Genomic DNA, 14,019 nt, shown 5'->3' with positions numbered 1-14,019 from the left:
TATCCTTACATTCGGTAAGAGGAAGTCTATTCCTCCGGATATTGTTCGATTGCAACTTTTTTCATCACTCTCTTGTCTGCCCTGCCTAAGCCTGGTAGGAGTTGGAGTCTAGCAGCAACAGCAGTGACATTCCACACCTTCCTTATCATTAGCTATTTAAGCAATGTGTCAAGGGCTGTAACTCATTTCATTCCTATGAAAAGAAAGGGGCAGTAAAGTGGCTTAGTTTTAATGTGTGGCTCAGATATTGATTCAGATTGGCAAGATAGGGAGAAAAGGCTGGTTTCAATCATTGATAGGAAATCAAATTTCCTATTCAGTCTTGGAGGAAGGGAACTATGAGAGCTCTTGGTACCATGTTGATAGATTTTTCTCTCTCTGTCCTAGTATAATTGAGATTATCACTCTCCTGTCCAACAACATCACTGTCCACATCATTGGTCTTGATGTTCACAATGTTGGTCCCCATAGATACTGATCTCATTACCATCCATTGTCAACTCACTATCGCTCTCCTCAACATCATCCTGCATACTCTTCTGTTAATCACTTCTCGACAGCAATAGAGCTTCTGTGCACTGCAGCAACTATTTCCACAATGCAGACTCTATCTGTCCATGCTACTGTATCTGTTACCACACAACAAATATTTTCAGTGTGCGGTCGTCTCATCACAGAGCTTTTGATGCCACAGATCCTCCAGACCTTTATCATTCAATACAGTACTGACTTCAGAACTTACCCACAGTGCAGTCTATAGTGGTTCTCTCATCTCTGTGATCTTTCATACCCAGGTAGGTGTCCCGTCTACACCAGCTGCAGTCATGCCACCTCCATTGTCACAAAAATACTTTGTAACCTACATCAAGTGGGCCTCAACAAATCAGCCAACTCCCATCATGCCACTGCCAACTATTAAATCTGACATAGACTCAGATGTTGTTGCCTCACTACACATTCAGAACATCAGGCAGATCTAGGAAGGTGCCAGCCATTGCCTTTGGATAAATTGGCCAACCTGATAGAATTCATGCTTGGGGACAACATGGAGGTGGCCCTTCCCCACCCCCAGAGCTGGAAAACACAGGAAGTGCACATCTAAGGCCTTTAGGGGCCTTGTTATCTTAAGACGACACTGCTGCCTTGTCCCAGGGTGACTGTATGGGGGCCAAACAGACTAAGACTGAAAAGTTAAACAAGAACTTAAGACAGCGACCAAACTTTCCAATACAGCTCACCATATTGGAGTTTTGCAATCCACGTCATAGCACCAGCAGCCTCCCTAGTTTAGACCTACCAACTATCGTTTCTGCCAGCCACTGGCCACAAACAACTCCAATAATTGGTCCTCCTAGGTTAAGAAGCTTTCCTTCACCTCCCAACAGTCCTGACTTCTTACAAGCATCAGTCTAGTAACTCCTAACACTGCTTTTTGACTCCCCTGACCTTGTCATTTGACCCTCCCTTTCCCCATTTGATAACAGGCACACTCAACTTCTCAGGGCCTGGCAGAACACCAAATCAGATTGATGGGTCTTTTCCATGGTCAAGTGGAGCTTCAGATTGAAATCAACGACCTCTCTCCCTATAGAGCATTTTGAGTGTTCCCTTGCCAGTCTTACCAGAAGAGGTCACTACCTCATTGTGCAAAGGAGCCATTGAACCAATCACCCCCCCCCCCCCCCAAGAACAGGAACCTGCTAGTACATAACAGTACTGAATGAGATAGAGGTCTTTGGCCATTTTCAGGCATCTTTGAATGCAAAACTACAAAGTACCTTGAATGCAGACTGTATCCAATCTGCTGCTGCTGCTTCAGGAGGAGGCTGATTTGCCACAATTTATTTGAAAGATGCTTATTTCTATAGAGCCATCAATCCAAATAATCTCCATTGTTGCCCTCAGCAATGCCATTTATTAATCAATCCTGTGTCCTGCTCTTTGGTCTTTTCAACAGCATCAATAATACTTTCACCAATAGCATGGCAATCATCACAGTGGCCATGGAACAAGGTACATAATGATTAGTTGCTTATCAGTACTGCATTAAATGAAGTTTTTTGCCCAAATCTAGTCTTCTGAGACATTGATGAGTGCTAGTCTTTATCCATGCATGTGATTCACAGACACCATGACAAAAAATAACAGTCTGCTTACCTGTAACATTTGTTATTTGAGTGGCCATCTACTGTGTATTTACATGGCTCTTCCGTCCTTTCCTCTTCGGCAGTTGCAGTTACCTAATACTCTAGTACTATTTCGTTCAGATTGTTGAACCAAAGGATGGAATGCCGACACATACACTGTAGATAGACAAGGTGGAGCTACCAATAAAGTAGGCTCTACCTGGAAGGTTCTGCATGGTGACTGCAAAATAACCACTTGAAGAACAAACTTTCCAGGTAAACAACCTGTTTTTCCTTCCTGCAATTGTTGTAATCTTCTTGCATGGCGTTCTCTTCCTTTCTGCCCTCAATCTGCAGTCCTCTACGTTGAGAGACACATTGGTGGCCATAGTTTTCACACAGGAATGTTGCTGGCTGTTCAGTTACAGAGTGATGAATGTGCTTCCATATGCTGCCTGCCTGAAAGAGGCTGGCTATTGTGACCTCGTCCTGATGCTACATTCCTGAAGAGGAGAGATTGACCATTGTGACCTCATGCTGATGCTGCTTAAGTAATGAAGTTAGATTGGCTGATGACATGCTGATAATGGAAGGCTGAACCTGTTTATTTGTGACTTCATGCTGATTTGTGCGCCTTCAGGAGAGAAGCTGGCAATTGTGACTTCAGGCTGCTGCTGTCTCCTGCCTGAGAGAGAGAAGGTGCCCACTATGACCTTGTACTTAGCTGACTATTCTTAAGACTTGAGTGTTGCTTAACTGATGGACAGAAACTGGCCATTGTGATTGCCTGCTGTTGTACTTTATCCATCCACTACATGGCATTGCTGAACAGATCCAGAGAAAACGTTCCAGAAAACACAGGGAAAAATATTTAATAATAATAATACAGTACTGCAATGGGCAAAAATATTGGCACCCTTACAATTCTGTCAGAAAGTGCAACTTTTCTCTCAGAAAATTGTTGCAGTTGATTGTATCAGATTTGACTTTTCTTCTGTTTTTTGTGTTGTTCCAACGCAAACCAAAGAAATGAACATGTGAGTACCAAAACATTTGCAACTGCAACAATTTTCTGAGAGAAGGGTTGCATTTTCTGACAGAATTGCAAGGATGCCAATATTTTCGGCCATGACTGTATAAGGGAGCGGCTTCATATGATAGTTCAGTTATCCTTTGAAATATTAGTGGGAGAGATTACAGAATGTTTGTAAAAGCAGGAATGGCAACAGCAGTCACTGCAGATCCTCTCTGGAAAGCATCCTATGTATATAGTATATTGTTTATCTTCCATTTCTGAAGACGATTTAATCAGGTTCATCATGGGAGTGGGGGGGGAGGGGCAAGCCGTTGAGCACTAGTCTGTTGATGGACACACAAGTGACTAAATAGCCCAGTATGAACCTGGAAAATATGGAAACAATAGGGGCATGTTAACTGGTCCTGGATCATTGGGAAGTTATATCCTTGTTTTTTTTAATTTATGATCTAGAAAATATTGATTAAACAAAGTGTGTATAGACAAACAGATGGACGCCTCTCTCTTTGGAGTGTATTTTGACCCCAAATACATGGGAGTATGTTATAAATAAATTTGGCACAATCACATTCATATTCTGTTTGCACACTATTTTTTTTCTGATGGATAGGATGTCTGTGTTACAGTTCACTAACAGAAAGCAACAGTTTGCTGTTTATTGCAATTATATATGTAACAACCCTATAAATTACCTCCGTGTTTGACAGTGAAAATGTCTCCTCTTCTACCTCCACTCTTTGGTTGGTTAATAGGTTTCTTTATATATATCAGGGCAGTTTTACTCATATCTTCTGGCACCTGCCTTTGTGAGTGCAATATAGAGAAGATTAATTTTTGACTGTTTAGAAGCCTAGTTGTTAAAAAAGGAAAACTGCTGCTCTATGGCCTCTGCTTTAAAGTGAAAACTTCTGCTTCCCATCTGAAGGATGTCATTAAAAACTTACTACAAAACACTTTACAGGCGAGTTTATAGCTCACCATAAAACTGTAACAAACCTGTCCACTGGTAAGAACAGTGCAATCTATCTCCTTTCCAAGGTAGACAATGCCTCTTATATTGTTTGCTCCATTTGTGTACACACATCCATAAACAGTCCCAGGCTACAAACACCAAATACACCCTGTCTGGGAAGCAGAGTCCAGAAAGTCTTGTAATGAATTATTACATGGAAAAGAATTACCTACTCTGTTCTTCAACCAAAAAGCATTTTCTCCTTCACTTTACAATGCAGTTCTGATACAAGCCACGGAGAGAGAAAGATTGCTTCTGTGGTCTCCAGCCCCAGCTCTCATGCCTTCAGCCAAATGCAAGGCCAATACCCTAGATCAGGCTTCTCAATACAGAATAGACCATATATAGGTACATGCCATTCACAAAGCCAGCTAGGAGGATCCTGCCCCTCTTTACCAGAAGTGAGATGCATGGGTAAAAACAGGGCATCTTCTGGGACCATTGTTATGATAGGTATAAAAGAACAACATTGTCAGGATTTGTCTTCTATAAATAGCTCTGTATTTTGATAAACACCATCTAGAGTGCCTAATGTGGAGACCTGGTGGGAAAGTTGTTTTTCCCCAGCCCACCTTCCTTTTGTTCCAAACACCAACTACTCTCTTGGCTCTCAGGTTAAATTTTGTTTGGAAGATGGAATAATCCTTCCAGACAATTTCTGACTGGCTACATTGGTTAATTGTATCAGATATGGAGCTTACTATTGGCCCAATCTTTATGCCCCTGCGTGAATGGAGGCCTGCGGCAGCTTGTCTCATGTTCTCATTGAGATGGGAGGATCACCCCACTCCCCTCCTCTCCTTGGAAACCACATAAGTGTAATAGTTAAAGGTGTAGGATCATAAACAAACTTAGGTGACCATTCTGTAACTTCACCCGAGCTTTTGGAGTTCTCTGTAAAGGTATTTTTACTGGTGTGGAAGAAAAGAACTGTGTGTCACTGTCAATACACAATTTTTTTTGACTTCATAAGAGAGAGAGAGATGTTTGGAAACATCAGCTATAATGACCAGAAACTAAAGCACCAGTCAGAAAACATTTTATAGCTAAACAATTTATTAAGGTATTTCTTGTTTTGTTTTCTTACAAAACAAAAATGAAAACCCACCCACCCCTACCAAGATTAAAGGCCTTAGGCAGAGTCAAACCAAATGAACCAGCCACTTGGTTGTAGTAGCTGAAAACTAATACAGCTGGTTATTATTGCATATACCCCTGGTCCATTGATGCATGTCCAAGTCAGTTTGGCAAGATTACAATCGTAGAATAGCTTTGGTTTTGTAAAACCTAGTAATACTTAACAAAACACACAATCTGCCAGTATTTTACAACTGAGGCTCAGTCTGCAAATAATGGTGCAAGCCCATCTGATTTGCCTATTTACAGAGAAGGAATCATGGGTACACGAACTCCCCCATGCCCGCCGCTTTCCCTCCTTGGCCTCTTTCCCTGTAGAACTACTTCATTGAGCTGGGCTCTCTCCTACATGACCTCACACCAAGAATTATGACATCAGAAGAGAAGCTGCAGGAAGCGTGCCACAGGTATGAAGGGGTCTTCCAACACCTAAGGTAACCCTTCTGCTTTAAAAACAAAGCTCTTGGACTGATCAAATCACACCCCTCCCCCTTTTGCAGAAATTGCAAGCCTCAAAAGCAGTTGTTTTGCTTAGTCTGACTTTTCTCTTGTGATGGCTGACCACTAATCAATCTACATATGTATTTGCAACCAGTTGTCCCTTGATAGCCCTTTATCACAATACAGCGATATTACTTTTTTTGGTGATGGAAATGGTCTTAGTTCTGCATCTGAGACCATAGGAACGAGAATAAGCAAAACCCACATATCGCAATTGCAGCTGCGACATGGTAAGACAACTGCACAGCAGGCTGGGTCAGCTATTCTGACCCCCACAGTTCCAGCACAGGAAGGTCACAGGTGGGGAAAGTGCAGCCCTTCACATGTTGCTGGGATGCAGCTCCCAACCCTCCTTGCTGTAGCCTATGAAGGCTAAGGCTAAGGCGAGTTCCAGTCCAACAATACCTGGCGGGCTACACTTTGCCAATCCCCAAAGTAGGGGGTCTAAGCATGACCTACCCTGCTGTACAACCTCATTAACTTTCTTTTGCAAAATTCAGGACAAGTCAAGATGCTGCTATTTTCTGCCCACCATTTCCCATGGTAGTACTAGTCTCTGCATAAGGATTAGTTACATGGGTAGTTTCCCCTTCTTTTCTCCCTATACATGGTGGGCTTAGAAAGCTTGCAGCACAACCGTGTTGCATGTTTGTCTATAGACGTTAACATCGTGGAGGTGAAAATTCATCATACAGAACGAGTTGATGGCTGGGTAAGCAAACGACATACACCAGCTCTTCCCCGTTTTTTTAAAAAAGGAATACAGTTATCCCATTGACTATGGAATTCTAGCCCACAACAGTGGGGCTAAGGTCAAAAAGAGAGATGTGGATGACTACTACTGAGCACAACATAAGGAAGGAACAATAAAAAGAGACAAAAATGAAGATGCCCTCTCTCCAGGTGCCTGGAAGGTAATAGCTTGATGACATGTAAATAGCAAAAGCATTAGACTGTGGCCCTCCCTTCGCAGCTCCGTTTTAATTTCAAGTCTATGCTACCCTTCTGCTAAACAGCTCAGAGTACACAGATGGGGAGGCATATCTCATTTCATCCTCTCACAGCAAGTCTTTGTGGTAGCTTAGAAGGGAAAGAGCGTCTGGCCCAAGGTAGGCTTCAGGCTGACCAGGGAAATGAACCCAGATCTCACAAGTCTTAAGTCCAGCGCACTACCTACTATACTAGATTGGCTGTCTAAGTAAGGAAGCTGCTCACATATTAAGAACTGTAACTGGAGCAGATAGTGGGCAGTACATTTTTTGCACAAAAAATGCACTGACAAAAGATTTGGGCTCTTCCTGACAATACTTTTACAACTTGGTCAAAAGGCAGCACACACTTGGGTACCTTATCTGGATAGCATAAAGAGCTGGACAGATAACACAGCACCTGTGGCTCTTGGTGTATAGACATTTCATGTGCAATTTGCTCTGTTAGTTAGCGCATTCTGAGTTAGTACCTGCCATATGGACTGCTGACATGTTCACTCTACATACAAATGGATGGATATGTGTGGTAAGGACATTTATGCACCTCAGACAACACCCAGTGGTCATGCCTGCCACTAACTGCTCATATGTCTGTTCCAATGCTAAGATATAGGCCTCACTAGCGTTGGTGCAATGCAGGAAAATTGCCGCTCTTTGTTAGAATAATGAAGAAAATGTAAGAGACCAACTTATATGAGCAGCCCTTAACAGGTGAATGTTCACAATGATACAGATATTTCCTCCTAGGCAGATGTTTCTTGCAAAAAAAAAGCATGGGCAACTGTACATTTTAAAAATCCAAATAATTATAACAAAACATTGCTGCCTTGGGATTTAAGTCCTTATGGAATCCGCAGTGGAGGAAAACATGTTTACATTTTTCTGGTTATTTAAAGAAGATTTTCATGAAAACAGACATTTTCAGCCTGGGGATGCACAAAAAGGGATATTTCACAGGATTATTGTCTTCGGTCTTTAAATCATAAATACTGGAAAAAAACATATTCCAGCATGCAACTCAAAGTTAAATTACACTTTATACTCCTCTGCTAATAAAAGGTTTACATTCTGAATATCTTTGTTGTTGTTCGATACTCTTCTATCCCACTACTTTAAAAATAAGCATCTAACCATTATGAATAGTAGTACCTGGGAGAAACAGATGGGAGAATGAAGTCAGTTGCCTAGCAAAAGTTAGTTTGTTGCTAAGCTGAAAATTTCTAGCAGGGAGGCTCATTAGATATGTGGTTCATTTCCACTGTACTTGCAAATGGGGAAAATCTAATTTAGACTCACTTGCATGATGATTTTGTGGGTCTGTGAAAGAAAACAACCTAGAAATACAGTTTTAAAGACCTTCACAACAACAGTATAAAAATACTTTCCATTTAGGAGAGTAAACCTTTAATGCTGGGTTTGTTATTAGAGAGAAAGAGTGTGTGTGTGTGATACTAGTTTATACAGTATTTTAGACATTATTTAAGGAGCTGCTTGTGATTTTTTTTTTTTTTTTGCACTCCTGGTGAGCTTGTGCTTGTTGAGTCTACAAATGATAAATGCACACAGGTGGAATAAAATCCATTGCCTCAAACTATCTTCTAGATAACCCCCTTTGTAAGCACCACTGAAATAAATGGGAGAGATTTTAAAAAGCAGCATTCACCCAATCCCCATTTTTTCCCCAGTGACACAAGAACAGCTCTCAATGAACCCAGTGCGGGTTCTAACAAGAATTCTTTCAAAGCAAAGTTTTCCAGTTCAAGCCACACTTTTGATAGATGTGTCTCTTCTTTCCTCAAACAACTACAGTGGAGGAATTCCAGAAGCACCACTTCCGTTTTGAGTTATGTTTATTCAGCGCAATGTCTTCCTTTTCTCTCTCCTTTTTTACACGTTGGAAATGATCTTCTTCCTTAAGGTACCATACAGGAGGCCACCGGTGTCTCTCAAAATATTCCTGATTGTCTGCATTTCAGGGGGGAAAAAACACAGCTGTGATTTCTAGAACTAGGAGCAGTTAGAAGCTCATCTCCCTTCCTAGAACCCGAACACTTGAGAAAAGCCATGCTCTTTCCACAGGTCAGCAAATTTCACGGAACGTAGAATTTCAAAACTTGTACAGAATGAATAGAAAATCATGAAATGAAATCTCGAATCTATGATGGAGGACTTCACCCTGTTCTCTCCAGCTGTGGATATTTGTGCTTCAGGAGAAACCCAGAAACAAGCTTTTATCAACTACATAGGAAAACCACAACATGCTAGAATACAGTAAATCAGAGGTGGCCAATCTCAGGAAGTTTGAGGGGGCATTTTTCTGATTCTTTCAGAGTGGACACAGAGACAATTAAAAATATGAAAGACAGGAAGGAGGGAAAGGCAAAGAAAAGGGAAGAATAAATTATCCTGTGGCAAATTCACCTTTGGTAATACAGAAAACATTTTTTGTTATTGTTTGTTTGTTTAAGGGGGTAAATGTGATGTTCGGCCTGCGCCTTCCTAATCTGCAATAAACTGGAAACAGATAATTCATACTTAAAGTGATTAGGAATCCACAAGAGGTGGGAGAATAATATAAATACCCTAAGATAGTAGTAGATTTAGTTTGACATCAAGCACATTTTACAGAATCAAAATGCAGGTGGTGAACAACAAGACAATACTCCTGATCATTCTGCCGCTATGTAACTCAACATGTTGATTTCAGGCTGCAAAATAACCTCCAAGGATCTTTGCTGTCCCCGCCACAAAGATGTTACCAAACAGCTTCTACAACTCAGCTGTTGCGAGGAAACCTATTCGCACAGTTTCCCAGAAATGAAGGCTCCATCCAGTGCATCAAAAAACTATCTGGTGGGAACCAAGATCTATGGGGAATCAGTGGTGTTTAAGGATGACTCTTCTCACACACTATAAAGCCCAGCAGGATCTTGAGTGGTGGTGGGAAAGCCATCTTTCACCAGCAAAACTATTGGCAGGAGGGCATAGTTAAAGCTTCTCTTTCCTCCTAGCAATACTGAAGAACATTTATCTTCACAGACAAAATGATACGATGCAAATTTAAGTGGCATGGGAGCAACACTAAAGCCTCTCTTTCTCCCCAGCAATCAATTGCAACATGCGTTTGAAATATGCATACAAAAAGTATATTTTGGCAAATGTGCAAAAAAAAATGCTCAAGTTTTCAAGTGGACTAAAAATAAAAATGCAGCCTAATGCACAATTGGGAAAGAACGTGCTCAGCAATGGAAAGTTGAGACCGTGACTGAAACGAAGCCTGGCAGCTTTGACTGTTTCTACTCTAGACATATACCCTTACATCTCCTGGTGCAAAGGAAGACGAAGCAGTTGCATCTTCTCATGTGTGTTGCCCCCTGGCTTGGCGGCTCACTTGTTCCTCTCCCGCCAGCTATAGAAGCAGGATACCATATAAGGTGGACCACATAATGGGCACACATCCAGACAGAAGGGGCAGGAACAGTTGAGAAAAATTACTTTTGTGGACTAAAGCTTCCAAAATCTCATAGTATCCTAGTTCAGAGAAATAACTTTCCAAGATCTGACCTGGATTTAATTCTCTCCTCTTCCTACTGGTCTCTACTACTCCATTATCCTTTAATGAAACATTCAAATCTTTTGAAAAACTTCATATTTGGAGATAAACAATAATTAAATAAAGCGAAAATACATATAATTGTGCTCTCCTCTCTCAAGCACAAGCTGGAAGAACAAAAGAGAAAGCAAATGTAGAAATGGTTGTTGTGGGTTTTTCGGGCTTCTTGGCCGTGTTCTGAAGGTGGTTTTTCCTCTGAAGATGCCGGCCACAAAGACTGGCGAAACGTTAGGAAAAACCACTCTCAGAACACGGCCAAGAAGCCCGAAAAACCCACAACAACCATTAGATCCCGGCCGTGAAAGCCTTCGCGAATACATCAAATGTATAAAGGTTAGGAGAAGGGATACAGAGTTTGCCAGGAGGGTGGGGGGCTTACCAGGAGATTTAGTTTTGATTTCCTTTCGGAACTTGGAACAAACACTGTTGTAGTTGGTGCAGATATAGTGCAAGCACCAAGCTGCCAGCTGGTTAGCATTGTGGAACTGGAAAAGAACAGAGCTCAGTTGATATTCTGTGCAGTTAACAGGTGGTGTGCAGAATAATCTTGATGTTAAGGCAAGAGAGAATTACTCAGTTATTGAACCAACTGAGTTGCACATAAAAGAACTGACAATACCACAAACACAGGACAAAATTCAATTTAGTGCCAACAAGAGTAGACTCACTCCACTCAATGGGACCTACATCAGTGTTGATCAAATGACTTCTATTCATTCAGTGGGCTTACTCAACTTGGAATCAGCAATCAAACTTAATCTACAGTACAAAATGAAAGCCAAGGGTAGTCATGGCTGGTGGACAAATTGGATGGATAGGGTTGGAGAAGCCACCCCTTCTGCTCTGTTCAAAGCATAACATTGGGGAACCTCTGGCTATGTTGATCCAAATTAGGGCTATAGAACAATTAGTACTCAGAATGCAATGGCAGCAATGATGGGTTCTAGCTTTTTTCATTACAAGACAGACAGGTTTCTCTAGTTGCCTCGTATCACTAATAAAGGAGCTGGAGGGACAAGAATGATGTACAGCAGAGGTTGAGAAGTGCATATTCAATCCCTGGGGAACCATGAAATCTCTCTGGGTGACATGGGATCAGTCATCTAGGTGGGACATGATTAGTAAACAAATATTTGTAGGGCAGACTTAGTAAACATGAGAGAAAAGGCTTAATATTTCAAATGCTGCAAGTTGGTCTTCTCGCACTTGGAACTAATGGTGCCTGGGATGATGGGAACTGCAGTCCCTCACATCTGGAAAGTGCCATGTGAGAATTGACTGGCTTTGGCCATTATTTGCCAATTCTCTTTTACTGACAGTCTCTAAGACAAAGAATAAGACAGCTGGATACAAATGCAGATATTTGTGCATTTCGAAGGGACAATGGGAACACTTAAAAGAGGCTTCCTCAACTAGTCTCTACTATATCACACCAGAGGTATATATAACTCCCTTGTTACAGCAGCTCCACTTGCTGCCATTTCTAAGCACAATTCAAAGTGCTGGTTTTAACCTATAAAGCCCTAAATGGCTTGGGTCCAAGCTATCTCAAGGACCTTATCTCCCTCTATGAGATTTCCCGGGCATTAAAATCATCAGGGGAGGCCTTTCTCTCGATCCCGCCATCTTCACAGATGTGCTTGGTGGGGAGACAGGAGAGGGCCTTCTCTGCTGTTGCTCCCAAACTCTGGAACTTCCTCCCACGGGAAGCTAAACTGGCCCCATCATTGCTGCCCTTCCGTAAGCAGGGGAGGGCCTTTCTGTTTAGGCAAGTTTTCCTTTAATGACTAGTGGTTTGAGAGGGGTTTTTTAATGGATTGTTGTGCTGTTGTTTTTACATGTGCTTTAATATTGATGTTATTTACCATTTTAATATCATATTTATTTAAGTCTTTTTCAATATATGTATACTTATAGTTTTTAGCTTTTAAGTAACTGTTTTTAATGATGTACAGTGGACCCTCGACTTACAGACGGCTCGACTTACAGACTTTTCGAGTTACAGACCTCTCTGGCTGCAAAATTTAGGTTCAACTTGCAGCCTGAGAATCGACCTACAGACCAGAAAAAAAACCAAAATGGAACAAAAATGGAACAAAAACAGCCGGTTACAGGATTAATCGGTTTTCAATGCATTGTAGCTCAATGGAGACTCGACCTACAGACTTTTCGACCTGCAGCCACCATTCCAATACGGATTAATTCCGTAAGTAGAGGGTCCACTGTAGGCTGTCTTGGGTCCTTTTAAGGAGAAAGACGGGATAAAAATATTTTAAATAAAATAAATGCCTGCACTTATTTCAGCATTGTTTTGTCAAGGTACTATGGGGGGGGGGGTTTCCACAGCAAAGTTCTTTTTTTAAAGAAATAGTGAAATAGCAAATCTAATAAATATTGCACTTACAATTGTCAATAAGCACAGTATTTTTTTAAAAAAACCTCAGTGCTGAAATATTCTTTTCGTCTCTGGGAACTGATAACTGTCCATTCATGCAAACAACGTAAGAAGCCTCTCTCCATCCACTATTCAGTCACAAAGAATTTGTAGCACCTGCACTGAAAGGGCACTAACCTGGGCTATTTCCAAGTAATACAGCACCTCGCCATCTGTGCTAACACCACTCACTGCTGTTTTGGTCAGCTCTTGTACAGCGTGCTGCTCTGTTGCAGTTGAAGAAAAACACAAACCAGTTCATTTTTAAAAAATAACGACAGTTCACACCAGTCTCTTATTTCCACTGTGCCTGGCCTCACTAAAAGACTGTCCCAGAAAATGGAGAAAAACAATTAACAATATTAGCATACATTTGGGTTCATGTGGATTTATTTCTCAGCCCACGAAATAATCTTGCTTCCAGCCACTTCTCTTTGAAACAGTGTGGAAACACTGGTGGCTCTTGGAATTAACTACCATCGTATTACACAACACAATAATTAACCAAGTCACACTACGGTAATAGAAGTCATTTGGACTGCTCTTTTATGCAAGATGTGTTTGAACTGGATTGATTTTAAATTGCTTAAGATCAATTATTAAGCTCTGAAAACAACAATTTACAATGGAAACTTTAATGTTCACACTCTTTCAATTAAGAGTAATCAGGTCGCCTGATGGGCCTTGTGAATTGCATACTATTATGTGCTTTCTGTCTTTGAAGCATGCAAGAACTTTCCAGTGGGCTATATTCATTCAGCAATGAGAACACTGTGAATGTGTGTTGCAATTTGGCTTTGGAAAGCGAAACTGTATGACTGTTTTACCTAAAGATGACAACAAAACAAACTGATCATTTCAGCATTACTGGCAGACCATTGACAGCAACACCTGTGAATTGCCAAGAAATCTTACCTGCGAGTGCAACCAAGTGCGGGAGGCAAAATCTGTTTGCCAGTGCAATTAATTCAAGTGTGTCCAACTCCTGACTGGAGGATAGCTGCTTGGTATACAGATAATCCAGAACAACTTGCATGGAAGCCTTGTTTATGTTTGGAAGAACAACCTGGGGAGGGCAAAAAGTATTTTAAAAAAAAAACACTCAAAGCTGGGAAATGTTCCAGGCAAGGACAAAACATGCATGCCATATGGCTGCTGTTATCCTCCCTGT

The 14,019-nt window shown here is 41.3% G+C and overlaps 1 protein-coding gene across 5 annotated transcripts in view; it reads right to left on the bottom strand.

The window, feature by feature from the left end:
* Window positions 1–5,212: 5,212 nt before the first annotated feature.
* The window catches only part of RHOBTB1 (Rho related BTB domain containing 1), a 101,707-nt gene continuing 92,900 nt past the window's right edge, over window positions 5,213–14,019 (bottom strand). For all 5 annotated transcript variants that reach the window (XM_020814713.3, XM_020814714.3, XM_020814712.3 and 2 more), the window contains 4 exons: window positions 13,764–13,914; window positions 12,987–13,075; window positions 10,794–10,899; window positions 5,213–8,766 (listed from right to left, as the gene is read on the bottom strand). In XM_020814713.3, the coding sequence (XP_020670372.3) occupies window positions 8,597–8,766; window positions 10,794–10,899; window positions 12,987–13,075; window positions 13,764–13,914 (516 nt within the window). In that variant the 3' untranslated portion in view covers window positions 5,213–8,596. The remainder of the gene's footprint in view (window positions 8,767–10,793; window positions 10,900–12,986; window positions 13,076–13,763; window positions 13,915–14,019) is intronic.

The sequence above is a fragment of the Pogona vitticeps genome, chromosome 3 (assembly GCF_051106095.1).
Source record: "Pogona vitticeps strain Pit_001003342236 chromosome 3, PviZW2.1, whole genome shotgun sequence".
In the NCBI taxonomy this organism is placed as follows: Eukaryota; Metazoa; Chordata; class Lepidosauria; order Squamata; family Agamidae; genus Pogona; species Pogona vitticeps.
This window is presented reverse-complemented; position numbering and strand designations above follow the sequence as displayed.